Below are 14,092 nucleotides of genomic sequence, written 5' to 3' on the forward strand. Positions count from 1 at the left end.
GTTAGTATGGAGAAAGAAGGAGACCCTGGCAAGCAAGTTATCATTAGACAATCAGAGCCTGGGACCAACAAGATTTGACTAATGACCAAACAAAAGGTAGAAAAAATAATTTTATTTTCTGTTTTGTGATTACAATATATCGGATTTGAAACGTGTATCCTGCCAGAGCTGGTGTTAGATCATAAACGTGAACTAGGATTTAACAGAGAGAAGAAAAGTCTTTTTGGTTTACACCACAGGACTAGTGTGAGTAGGAGAGGGCAAAGGGGGTAAAGAGGCTATAAAAGGGGTGAAGAAGCTATAAAATAAACCCACCAGGATATTTAAAAAAACACCCAAATGGGCAGGAAAATCAAATCGAAAAATCGATGCAACAGGCTGAATCGAATCGAAATTTTTTTCCCTGAATCGGGCAGCACTAGTCTGCATCCCTGACCCTGCAATCCCGCCTCGCCCAGCATCTCTCTATGTTCTTATCTCTCCCCATGTTCAGCTTCTCCCCATCTCTTCCCTTCTTCTAAAGATCCCCCCTCCCCTCACCCCTTCTCACCTCAAGGCCAGATCTTCCCGGCCTGCCCCCCCACCACGGATGCTGGCATCTTTTCCCCTCTTTCCCTCATCCAATGCAGTCCCGTTCTTTCCTCTCTACCTGCTCATCCCCATCTCCATGATCCTCCTTACTACTTTTAAAAATGCCCCTTAAGCCTGGTGTCCAGCGGTGTATGGGCCAGCAGGAGTGTGTTTTCTGTGCTGCTGACTGGGCACGCCTCACTTTCTGAATGGCTGCAGTCAGCTCTCGCGAGTCCTGCAGCCATTTAGAAAGCGGGGCAGGCACAGGCAGCAGCGCAGAAAGCACGCTCCTGCTGGCCCATACACCGTTGGCCCACCAGGCTTAAGGGCCTTTTTAAAAGGTACTGCAGGGAGAGGGTTGTTTTAAAAGGAAGGAAGGGCCAGTGGGCAGGCCGTGTTTTTAAAGGGCAGGCAGGCGGTGTTTTAAAAAGGTACCAGGAGGAGGGGGGGGGGGGGGGCGTCTTCGCTCCATAAGACGAACCCACTTTTCCACCCCCTTTTTGGGGGTGGAAAAAGTATGTTTTATAGAGCAAAAAATATGGTAAGTGGCTTTATGAAAAAATTTTTGCACAAGATATGCACTTTAATGTTCTATGTTACACAATATGGCATAGTTAAAAAATTTGTGTCCTATCATTGGTGTTTATATAAAATTTTTAAAAAATTAATAAGATTGACATCATATATAAAAAAGACATTTATATTTAGAAATGAATTAAATATCAAGTATTATACAAATGTGAAGGTTTTTGATCCATGAAAGATACCAATCACCACTTTATTACCATTGGAGAATACCATTCCTTCCTCAATAACTTTTGGGCTGGTTCTGACCCACCCCGCCTCCCTCCTTCCCCCCAGCATTCCGGACTTTACCTGGTGGGTCTAGCGTTCTTTCAGGGCAGGAGCGATCTTCCTACGCTCCTGCCTCATGCAAATCACTCATACAAAATAGCTGCCATGAGTCCCCGTAGTCTCTCGAGACTACGATGGGAACTCATGGCAGCCATTTTGTATGAGTGATCTGCACAGGGCAGGAGCGTAGGAAGATCGTTCCTGCCCCGAAAGACAGCTAGACCACCAGGTAAGGTCCGGGGAGGTGGGAGCGAGGTGGGGGTGATTCCAGTTTTAGGAAATCACGAATAATCGAAATTGCAAGACCTAAAACCGCAAACCGGGAGGGGGAAGTGTATATGTTCCATGGTGTGGTGTTCTGAGATCTTTTCCTTCACTTAGGTATGTGAGCACTTTAGTTGACATTTTATAATATTTTTCTATACCGCCAAAACCCAGAAAGTTCTAGACAGTTCACAATATAAAAAGGACTAAACATTCCAGTGTTGATACAAAGCACACAAAAAGGTAGTACAATATTTCAATAATGAAAGAGATACAGTATGAAACTATGAGATAGTTATCAATCAACTAACACATTTTTTGAACAAATAGGTCTTAACCAGTTTTCTAAAGGTGTAATACGATGCAGATTGTTGAATAAAACCATACTTGAACTTTAGCTGCTTGATAAGCCAAAGGTCGATCAAAATACTTTTTATAACGGCAATTTCTGGGATTAGGAAAAGTAAATAAACCAGTGCGCCAAGTAGGCCTAGTCCAGGGGCAGGCAATTCCGGTCCTTGAGAGCCGGAGCCAGATCAGGTTTTCAGGATATCCACAATAAATATGCATGAGATAGATTTGCATCTCAAGGAGGCAGTGCATGCAAATCCATCTCATACATATTCATTGTGGATATACTGAAAACCTGACCTGGTTCCGGCTCTCGAGGACCAGAATTGCCTACCCCTAGTCTAGTCGAACAGTACAGTTCAAAATGAGTGAAGAGTTAATCCAAACAACATCTTATAGCAAATACAAGCAAATTTATAAAGTACTCTTGCTTCCATTGGCAACCAGTGCAGCTGACGCTAGTAAGGGCTGACATGTTCCTGTTTTTTTAATCCGAAAATTAAACAGACCGCTGTATTTTGGATTAGCCTTAATCTTCCTAAAATGGTTTTATAAGCTCCCAAATAGATTATATTACAGTAGTCAAGAATGCAAAGAAACATTTCTTAACAAGAATATCAGTATGTTCCCCCAACTAAAATTTTAAGAGAAGGGACTATTGGATATTCTTATCCTCTTAGAATTTTATCTGTAATTTTATTGTTAGGACTAGCCAGGAAAAAATCTGTTTTTTTCAGTATTTGGTTTCAACTTAAATTCAATAGTCCATTGTTCAATCCGATTTAGAATAAAAGTGATTTAGTTTTTTATTTCAGTGGTAAAAGAAATAACTGGTATCAGTATTTTGATGTCATCAGCATAAATGTAAAAAATTACATTTAAGCTTTGTAAAAGATTGGCCAAGGAAGCAACATAGATGTTAAACAAAGTGGGTGATAATGGTGAACCTTGAGGTACCCCACAGGGGTTACTCCAAGAATTGGAATACTGACCATTGCTAAAGACTTGATACAATCTTTTTTCCAAGAAACCTTGAAACCAATCTCGGACTTTTCCAGAAATTCCCATAGCATCCAAACAACCTAATAGAATCTCATGGTGACCAAGTCAAAGGCGCTACTAAGATCAAATTGTAGTATTAGTACGCTAGTGCCTTGGCTGAAAAAGGAATGAATATGATCAAATCGGCTACAACCGTCTCTGTACTGAAACCTTGTCTAAAACCAGATTGGTGAACATGAAGAATATGAAATTGTTTATGTTTGACTAATTCTAAGTTGACCAGACCTTCCATTATTTTACAGAACAAGGGTATACTTGCAATGGGTCTATAATTTGTTTTGGTAGATAATAGTTTTTTTATGATTCTTTATAATAGGAATAACCAAAATATGACCCAACACATTCAGAAATAGCCCATTTATCAAATAACTAATCCATTTAAACAGATCTACCTTAAAGGTAATTGGGACCTTCTTCATAATTGTCAGAGAACCCGTATCTAAAACACCTTGATTTAACATATTTGTTGTACAACTTAATAAACTGTTGCCAATCTGGGATATTAAATTCATTCCAATACAAGTCAGCCCTTACACCTTCTCTCAGCTGCACCGGTTGAAAATGGGGAAGATCATTAGTAAATTGTAAGTAGCCCTTAAGGTAATATATCAGTAGAAGGAGATTTTTCATTGCTTGATTGCTTTACAGAAGCAGTATCGGTTAACGTGTTCACTAGTTTAAATAGTTCTCTATTCTACTGTTTATCTTGATTATGCCTATTTTTTGTGCATAATATTTGGAGCGTTTATCTTTAATAAGATTCTTATAAATTTTTAAATTACATCTCCAATTTTTTTCGTCTTTCTCATTACCTGTTTTTAACCAGATCCTTTCCAGTTTTCTTAATTTCTGCTTAAAAACCAATAAATCTGCATCATACGATTCATTTTGAGGTCTTAGTTTTCTTTTACATGTCTTCAATGAAGCTATTTCATCTAAAATTTGAGGCAAATTTTCCAAATATGTGGAAAATGATCAGTAATCAGAGTCTGATTTGACTGCTAAGTCATAATGAGACCAAAATTCTACCGGATCAACAAAGCCCCTTTTAATTACATTCTTTTCTGTCCTATCTTTTAAAAAATTTGAATGAGATTATCTCTCCTGCCAGCTTAATTTAAAATTACAAATACTATGGTCTGACCAGATAGAATCATTCCAACATACCTGACTAAAGAATTTTGTGGTTAGGAACCCCTAGCACATCTAGAAAATAAAATTATTGGTACTGGATAATTCTTGTGGCCAAGTAAACTGCAAGTAAATTACAAGTGTAATAGAAAATGAAGATAAACATAGGTTCTGATAAAGTTCCCAACAGATTTTTCCAGATATATTTGTTTGTGTTTTTCTGTGGTGTGTGTGTGTTTGTGTGTGTGTTTTTCTGTGGTGTGTGTGTGTGTGTTTTTCTGTGGTGTGTGTTTTTCTGTGGTGTGTGTGTGTTTGTGTGTGTGTTTTTCTGTGGTGTGTGTGTGTTTGTGTGTGTGTTTTTCTGTGGTGTGTGTGTGTTTGTGTGTGTGTTTTTCTGTGGTGTGTGTTTGTGTGTGTGTTTTTCTGTGGTGTGTGTTTGTGTGTGTGTTTTTCTGTGGTGTGTGTTTGTGTGTGTGTTTTTCTGTGGTGTGTGTGTGTGTGTGTGTTTTTCTGTGGTGTGTGTGTGTGTGTGTGTTTTTGTGTGTGTGTGTGTGTGTGTGTGTACAAATGACTACTCGTAAGGACTTTTATGGTAGCTGACAAAAAACAGGAAGTACTATTTACTTAACATAAAAAGGGGTACTGCTTTAGATAAGAACTTGGGATGAGTCTGAAGAGCTACCTTATAATGAAATTGAGTAAATGGCTCAGATAGCTTCTGCTTGAAGTTCAATTGTTCTTCAAGATGAGCTTACCACTATTAGAAAGAGTACCTTCCAGGTAACATGCTGGGAAGAAGCAGATTCCACTGGATTCTAATAGTGGCTTTGTCAGTTAACAGCAGCACTGATAACTGGTAATAGTAATTTAACACAAACCTCCTCATGAGCTGAGAAATTAAACACAAAGGGAAACTAGTTGAATAAGGGAAACTACGGGAGTTCTGAGGAAATCAACCATATGCTTTTATTATAGATGTTCAGTCTCTACTGGAATTTGTGCAGGTTGTTAGCATCTTTTGCGAAGTCCATGTAAGACTAAGTGTACTGAACAAATAAGGGATAGCTTTGCACGTTCACTGCTGATACATGTCAACTTGAGGGTCCCACCAGGCTGCAAGATACTGTGCAACCTTTTGTAATTGTAGGTCAATCATGAGCTTGAAGAGCTTCACTGACCCTATCTGCTATCAATTTGAGTGTGGAGGAAGAAAGGGGCATAGATAGGATACAATTGAAAATTTTAAAGTCCCAAATATTTGTTGCTTTCCAAGCATAGACAAGAAGGCTCTTGTTGGTACAGTAGGAGGCAATGATCTGCAAATGCTCAAGTAGTATATTTTGTCTGCAATGCTACAGCTGTGATAGCTACGGAATGCAATGCTACTTCACGTAGAAAAGTTTTCACTTACACAGCATCTCAAACTACCCCTATAGAGGAAATCTCATTTGTGGAGCACAAGGTGGACTTCTTGAAGTTGAAAGTTCTGTTCTAGGATGTTTCTACGAGCCAGTCTGCAAGGTATGGAAACAAAAGATAACTCCACTTGTACAGATACACTGAGGTGACTACCAGACATTTGGTGATCATTGTTGGAATTGATGATAGCCTGAAAGAAGTCTTTGTACCAATAATGGTTCATACAGAACAATGCATCAGAAGCATCTTTTAAGAACACAAGAATAGCCATACTGGGTTAGATCAATGGACTACCTAGCCCAGTTTCCTGCTTCCAACAGTGGCCAATCCAGGTCACAGTACCTGGCAAAACCCAAATAGTTGCAACATTCCATGCTACCGATCCAGGGCAAGCAGTTGTTTCCCCATGTCTGTCTCAACAGACTATGAACCTTTCCTCCAGGAAATTGTCCAAACCTTTCTTAAACCTAGCTAACCCCTGTAACCGTTTCTAGTATATGAGTCCTGGAGCATAACTATTCTTGGAGTAAAAAATAATCTATATAATTTCCTATTTGTTTTAAAAGTATTTCCTTGTAATTTCACCAAGTGTCTCCAGGTTTTTGTACTTTCTGAAAGGATGAAAAATTGATTCACTCTTACTTGCTCTATACCACTCATGGCTAGATGCACTAAATGGTCCAATCGCCTAACGATCACTGCTTAACCAGTTTGACTAGTTTAGAGACTGATCGTATTCACCAACTCGATAACCAAAACGGCACATTGCATGGTTTTCCGTGTGGTCCTACATTCTCTGATTCTGACAGGTAAATGAGGTCATTAATATTAAAACCAGGCACCCGATCGATGCCTTTTAATCTTGCATGTTAGAATCAGGTCGGTAGGACCCACCTAGAAAAGCCAACAGAAATAAAATGAAACACACAGGTAGACCTTAAAAAAATTAAAAAAGCTGTCCCCCTCCCCCCAGGTACAAAAAAATTGGCAGGAGGGATGCCCAATCTCTCCTGCTGCTGAGAACCAACTCTCTCCCCCCCCCCCACACACACTGATGCCCTCAATCAACCCCTTCCTATTTAAAAAAAAAAAAAAAAAAAATCTGCAGTAGGGATGCCCACTCCCTCCTGCCGCCAGATATCCCCAACCTCCCCCATACCTTAAAAATAGATGACAGCAGGAGGGATGCCCAGTCCCGCCACTCCAAAATGGCATAAGCACAGGGAGGGGCCCAAGGCCCTAGCTCAGACGCTTAAGGCCCCTTCCCTGGGGAGGGATCTTAGGCATCAGAGTCATAGGTCCTCCCCGTGCATCCCAGGATGCACCAGGAAGGGGAAGGACTGCCATTTTGGAGTGACGTTCCTAGAGAGCAAGAAGGATTGGGCATCCCTCTTGCTATCATCTATTTTTAAGGAATGGGGAGGTTCGGGGTGGGGTGGGGCGGGGCATCTGGTGGCAGGAGGTCGTAGACATCTGTCCTGCAAATTTTATTTATTTAATTTTTTTACAAAGGGGAGCAGGGAAGGGGAGGTTGGGGGGGGGGTTTGAAGCAGGAGGGAGTGGACATCTTTCTTGCCAATTTTTAGGGAAGGAAGGGAAGGGGTCAGTTTTGGGGTCCTTGCAGAGAGGGAGGGGTGTCAGTTGTGTGTGTGGGTTCACGGTGGCAGGAGGAAGTGGGCATCCCTCCTGCCAATTTTTTGGTACTGGGGCAGATATTGTGCATGTGTAACACACGCACAACATTGTGCCATAAAAAGTAAAGCAAGCCCCAACAGCTGAGTAGCAGAAGGCTGGTTTGAGGCTTCCTCTGCTGCTCAGGCTTCCCCAAACAAGCTCTGCACATGTGTGGAAGTTGCTCTTAGATCGACTTGTGGGGCTGGATTATGGTGAACCTCTGTGCAAATCATTTACATGGAAACTTGTTGGAACAGATTGCTGTTCCATAATTGGTCAAAAAATCTGCCAAAAGCAACTCACACGGTCTTGGTGACCGTTTAGTGAATCTAGCCCTCAGGATTTTGCAGACTTGAATCATAAACTCCTCCCTCCCCCCCCCCCCCCCAAGTCATCTCTTTTCCAAGCTGAAGAGCCCTAATCTCTTTAGCCTTTCCTCCTAAGAGGAGTTGTTCCATTACCTTATCATTTCGGTCGCTCTTTGAACATTTTCTAATTCAGTTATTTTTTTTGAGATACAGCGACCTGAACTGTGTGCAATTCTCAAGGTGAGGAGGCACCATGGAGTAATACAGAGGCATTATACTACGAGGAGCTGCTGAAAAGTTCTTAGCCCAACTAACAAAGTTGGGGCAGTCTACATCGAGGGTTCTACACTTAGAGTTCCATAACTAAAGCGCGCAGGTCGATGGCGCGCCAGACTATTGTGTGCTGTTTCTAGCGCTTTTACAGGCTACCGGTAGTGATTTGAGGGGGGGGTGGGGGTGTAACCCCCCAGTACACTTGGAAGTGGTTGTGCTTCCCCAATAAACTGAAAACTTCCGTTCTCTCGCTGTTTGGGAGTTTTTAGTGTAGTGGGTCCCCCACACACACCCCAAGCAGGAGTGTGAGCATTTATAAGTATAGCGGTAAGCCATAAAAGCACTGGAAACAGCGGCACGCAATTGTCCTGTGCGCAGGTGTCTGCATGCCAATGACCTGCATGCAATTGACGTGCCATCACACTTAGTCCAGTGATTTTTCCCTTTTTCATTATGGCAGAAAAATACAGAACGAAAAAAGTGGAACATCGCTGGACTAAGTATACAGTTCTTGATGGAGACTACCTCAACTTTGTTGGCTGGGCTGAAAACTTTTCAGCGGCCCCTCATATTCTTGATCTTATTTATCATCCCTTTTCTAATAATTCCTAGCATCCTGTTTGCTTTTTTGTTGCAGCTGCTCATTGGGCAGGATTCAGCATACTGCCTACAATGACATCTAGATCTTTTCCTTGTGTGCACACTCCTAAGGTGGACCCTCACATACGGTAACTATGATTTGGATTATTCTTCCTAATGTGCAGCACTTTGCATTTGTTTACATTAAATTTCATCTGCTATTTGGATGCCCAGTCTTCCTTTCCTGAAGTTTTTTAGTCCTTATGTGTTTTGACAACTTATAGTTTTGTCTCACCTGCAAATTTAATTATCTCACTTGTTCCAATTTCCTGATCATTTATAAATATGTAAAAAACTGGTCCCAGTACAGATCCCCAAGACACTCCACTATTTACCTCTATTAAAAAAAAAAAAAAGCCCATTTAACCATAGCATCTGTTTTCTGTCCAATAACCAATTCCTAATCTACAACTGAACATTGCCTCCTATCCAAAACTAATTTTCTCAAGAGTCTCATGAGAAACTTTAAAGGCTTTCTGAAAATCTAGATACGCTACATCAAGCAGCTCACCTTTATCAACATTTATTCACTTTCAAAGAAAAAAAAGCAAATTGGTAAGGAAAGATCTCCCTTGGCTGAACCCATGCTGTGTGTTTATTTTCTTTTTTAATAAAATAGTTTCCACAATTTTGTCTGGAACGGAAGTCAAGCATACCAGTCTGTAGTTTCCAAGATAATCCCAAAACCCTTTTTAAAAACCAGCATTAACAGCAGCCACCCTCCAATCTTCAGGTGCCAAGGACGATTTTAGTGTCAGGCTGCAGATCACTAACAGCAAACCAGCATTTCATATTTGAGTTCTTTCAGTACCCTGGGATGTAGACCATCTGGGCCCAGGTGTTTTATCACTTGTTAATCTGGCTCATTACATCTTCCAAGTCACTGCGATTTGTTTCAGTTACTCCACACTATCGCTCTTAAAAACTATTTCTGGTTCTGGTTCAGGTACTGCATCTTCCGAAAGACAGAAGTAAAGAATTAATTCTACTATGGCCTTATCCTCCCTGAATACATACACCTTTTGCTCCTTGATGAACAACAGTGACGGATTCCTTCCAGTTTTCTGCTTCTCTTTATATTCTTTTAGCCTTCTTTATCAATGCTTTGCATCTAACTTGCCAGTGCTTATGTTGCTGCTTTTCTTAATTTAGGGTTTTTTTCTATTCTTTAAATGATTCTTTTGGCTCTAATAGCCTCTTTTCACTTCACCTTTTAACCATGCCAGTTGCCGTTTTCTCTTCTTTCCACCTTTGTTAATATGTGGAATACATCTGGTCTGGGCTTCCAGGTATTTTATAAACATCCATACTTGATTTAAAGTCTTAACCTTTGCCACTGATCTTTTTAGCTTCTTTTTGACCATTTTCCTCATTTTATCATAGCCAACCTTTAAAAAAGTAGATGCTACTATAGTAGATTGCTTTAGTGCCTATTCCAGATATCAGCTCAAATGTGATTGTGTTATGATCTCTGTTTACCAGTGGACCCAACAGGTACTCATACTATGCCCTGCTTTCCATTAAGGAATGATCTAAAATAGCTCCCTTTCTTGATGGTTCCTGGACCAGTTGCTCCAAGCAGCAGCCATTTATTACATCTAGGATTTTTACCTCCCTAGCATTCCCTGAAGCAAGCACCTCTAAGAACCAAAGTAGTCAGAAGTGCCTCAAGGATTAGACTGTTTCTATTCAATGAAGGATGGAAATGTTTGTCTTTTAGCAAATATGAAGGTCTGAAAAAGAATGGACACCCTGAAGAGAGTAGACATGAGAACTGACCTACAAAAATTAGAATACTTTAATGTTTGGCCATTAGAATTGAATATGAAAAGGTACAAAGTGATGCACCTGGGGTGAAATCTAATGGAGATGTTAAGTAACACAGGGTGAGAAGCTGATATGCAAGGAGCAGGAGATGATGACTAAAGATGGCAGAACAATGGAACAAGGCAGATGACAAGGCGAAGGTGATGGCCAAAGCTAGAATGATGCTAGTCTGCACAGAGGCATAACCAACAGGACAAAGGAAGTTAGTGCTCCTGCACAAGTTGTTTGTAAAAGCCTTACCTGGGGTAATAGGTTTCATTTTTGGAGGCCATCATTCACTGAGGACACAAAAACTTGAAGCTGTTCAGAGAAAGGCAACAAAAATGGTATGGGGTTTGCACCAAAAAGACATACGAGAAGAGATTTGAAGACCTGAATGTGTATACTCTAAGAGCAGAAGCTCTCAACCCAGTCCTGGGATTCACCTAGTCAGTCAGGTTTTCAGGTTATCCTTTGAATATGAATGGAAAAATTATGTTATCGGTTAATTTTTTTTCCTTTAGCCCTACCATATCAGATCAGTCCAGATGAATGGGTTATGTCAATCTACTAATACATGGAGACAGAGAAAAGTTCAAAATAATTTGCGCCGTCCCCCCCCCCCCCCAAGGTATCATTCAGCCTGGAAAATTCAGTATTTTTCTCCATCTCCAGGTAGATAGTAGATGGATTATGCTAGCTCTTTTTTTGTCCTCTCTACACCAGAAATTTCTACAGGTATCTAGTGCCTGACATTGCTGCCTGGATGTCTCACCACTATTTAGAACTGAAAAATTCTCTATTTCTGTGGTTAACCCACTCATCAGCTGGCAACATTGGGATCATCTGACTCCTCTCTTTTTCTGCACAAATCAAACAGGCCGCTAAAGCCTGTCATTTTTTTCTCTATAATACAAAAATCCAACCTTTCTTCTCTGAGCACACTACCAAAACCCTTAACCACAATTATCACATCTCGTCTAGATTACTGCAACTTGCTTCTCACAGGTCTTCCACTAAACTCTCTCTCCCACTTCAATCTGTTCAAAATTCTGCTGCATGACTTATATTCTACCAGTGTTGCTATACTCACATTATCCCTCTCAAGTCACTTCATTGGCTCCCTATCCATTTCCGCATATGGGTTCCACTCTGCAGCTCCTTAATATCTCTCCTCTCTTATCTTTCCCTGTACTCTTCCCTGGGAACTCCATCAGGTAAATCTCTCTTATCTGTACCCTTCTCTACTGCCAAATCCTCAGTTCCTTCTATCTTGCTGCACCCTATGCCTGGAACAGACTGCTCTAGTCAGTATATCAAGATGTCTCTGGTAGTGTTCAAATCTAGGCTAAAAGCACACTTTTTCAAGGCTGCTTTTAACTCCTAACTCCTTCCTACTCACTTGAAAAGTATCCATGTCCTGCTTGTCTGTTTTAATTAGATTGTAGGCTCTATTGAGCAGGGAATGACTTAAATGCTTAATTTACAGCACTGCGTACACTTAGCAGCACTACAGAAATTAGTAGTAGTCCTCTACCTTGTTGATGGCAAGAAAAAGAGCGATATGCTAAAGCTACCTTACAATCGAAGATTAGGTTATACCTTCGATAATCTTCCATTAGTCCCTGTAGGATTCCATACACTAGGTGTTCAATCTCAATCCGGGAGTTGCAGAAATCTAACTTTTCTGAGCATATGCTCCATCTCCTTAGCCTGAGAACTAGCAAACATATCCAGTTAAGTCCCAATGCCAAGTAACATACTTGAACAAATCCATGACAAGATCCCCCAAACACAAACAAGTCTTGAACTGCTCTGCAAAACATGAACAAGTAATAACAGGCACAAAGGCAACTCAGAAAAACTGAAGAATAATGTAGAACTAACCTGCTGTGTGCAACGAGCAACCCAAGAATCACAGAAAACTCCCTGCAGGATCTGGCAACTAGCTGGAAAGTCTTCAAGCTTGTAAGAATAATAACCAAGGCAGAAAAGCAGGTTATTCCAAACAACTGAGTGTTTACAGAGAGGGTGGGGGTTGTATGGAATCCTACAGGGACTAACAGAAAGAAGATTATTGAAGGTATAACCTAATCCTCCATTCTGTTATGTCCCTTCCAGATTCCAAAAGCTAACTGACGTACCAAAGCAATGATAGCAGCTAGGGAGGGACCAACACCAAGGTCCCAAAAGCGGCATCAGAACGAGCCATCACATCCACTTGGTAAAACCGAGTAAAAGTATGAAGAGAGGACCAAGTAGCTGCCCTGCAAATTTATCAGGATGAATCGCATAAGACTCCGCCCATGACACAGCCACACTTCTAGCTGAATGAGCTTTATGTGAAACTGGCAGTTGCTTGCTGTGGGCGATGTAAGTCGCGATATGGCCATTCTAATCCATCGAACAATTGAAGACTTGGATGCTGGCTGACCATGGCGAGGCGTAGCAAACAGGACAAAATGATGATCAGAAAGCCGGAAATCGTTAGTCCTCTCCAAATAATCTCCGGACATCCAATTTGCATAAGATCTGATGCGATGAAAAGCAAGTCCACTCCTGATAAAACCGAGAAAGGTGACCTCAAATATGAGGAAGCTCTGTCTGACTCCTGGCGTCACTGGGGCTTCTTAGGAGCAGCCGCTCCTCAGGAATCAGAGGCCTGAGGCCGCCTGGAATTGGAATTGATGTAACGAGGGCGGTATCTCTGGGAGGAAGATCCCACGGAGCCCTGATTAAACCTGCAGGAGGAATGAAAATTACTACGATCCTCTCCCACTAACCGATGAATCCAGTTCACAGGGAGAGACTTAGGGCGGCACTGAGCAACTTTACCAAAAAGAAGCTGACCCTTAAAAGGAAGTCTGCTCAAGGTGGCCTTCAAGGCAGTGTCCCCCGCTCAATGACAGATCCAAAGAGTCCGGTGCGCATTCGCTGCATAAGCAGAGACCTTACTACTAACTCAAATGAGATCATAAAGGGTGTCCGTTACATAATCCACACTATTCATTACTAGCGGAGGACAGGCAAGTATGTTTGCAGAGGACACACTGCACAACCTGGAATGACAGGCTCATGTCGTGAAGGAAGCAGCTGCTGCTCCTTGGATATCCAAAGACGCCACGTCGAAAAGTTTTCTCACCAGAATGTCCACCTGGCGATCTGAACTTTAGGCTGTTCATAAACTTGCTAAAAATCAGTTGCCAGGAGATAAAGCTTAGACATAGCTTTAGACCGTTAAGCGCTCTCTGGAGAGTCCCACTGTTCCATAACCAGCCCAAAAAGCTGTGGATGGGTTGTAAAAAAGGAAGACAGCACATTAGAGCTGTCCAAGACCGAAGCCTAAGAAGTAGAAGGTGGAGAATCCAATTTGAGCTCTTTCAGATCATCAGTAATGAGAAGACAGACAGAACCATGCTTGAAAAGTCTGCATATAGAAGGGTCATCACCCAAATCTGGACTCTCAGGGCAGCAGAGCCAACTACTGCCAGCAAGGATATCAGCTGGATCCCAAATAGAAGCAATGCCAGAAGACAGCAGAGGCATAATATTCGAATGGCAACAAGTGCAATCAAGGTCTGCCACCGCAGGACGAGAAGGTTCCTGATCAGGAAGCTTTGCCACCTGTGAAGGTCCAGATGTGCCCGCTGGCTGTATCAAATGAGTGGGGTCTGCAGAAAACATTTCCAGAGAAGCAGAATAAATTCCAGTGAAAAGTCACACCCCGCAACCATGGCAGG

The 14,092-nt window shown here is 41.6% G+C and overlaps 1 protein-coding gene across 13 annotated transcripts in view; it reads right to left on the reverse strand.

Annotated features, from left to right (window-relative positions):
• Window positions 1-14,092, reverse strand: part of ELAVL2 (ELAV like RNA binding protein 2) — a 374,857-nt gene that overhangs the window by 8,705 nt on the left and 352,060 nt on the right. Inside the window, exon 6 of one of the 13 annotated variants that reach the window (XM_033919277.1) lies at window positions 5,645-5,747. The exons of the other annotated variants lie outside the window; for them this stretch is intronic. Coding sequence (XP_033775168.1) covers window positions 5,678-5,747 — 70 coding nt within the window. The 3' untranslated portion in view covers window positions 5,645-5,677. The remainder of the gene's footprint in view (window positions 1-5,644; window positions 5,748-14,092) is intronic. 13 annotated transcript variants of the gene reach the window in all.

Source organism: Geotrypetes seraphini, chromosome 1 (genome assembly GCF_902459505.1).
Source record: "Geotrypetes seraphini chromosome 1, aGeoSer1.1, whole genome shotgun sequence".
NCBI classification, from domain to species: domain Eukaryota; kingdom Metazoa; phylum Chordata; class Amphibia; order Gymnophiona; family Dermophiidae; genus Geotrypetes; species Geotrypetes seraphini.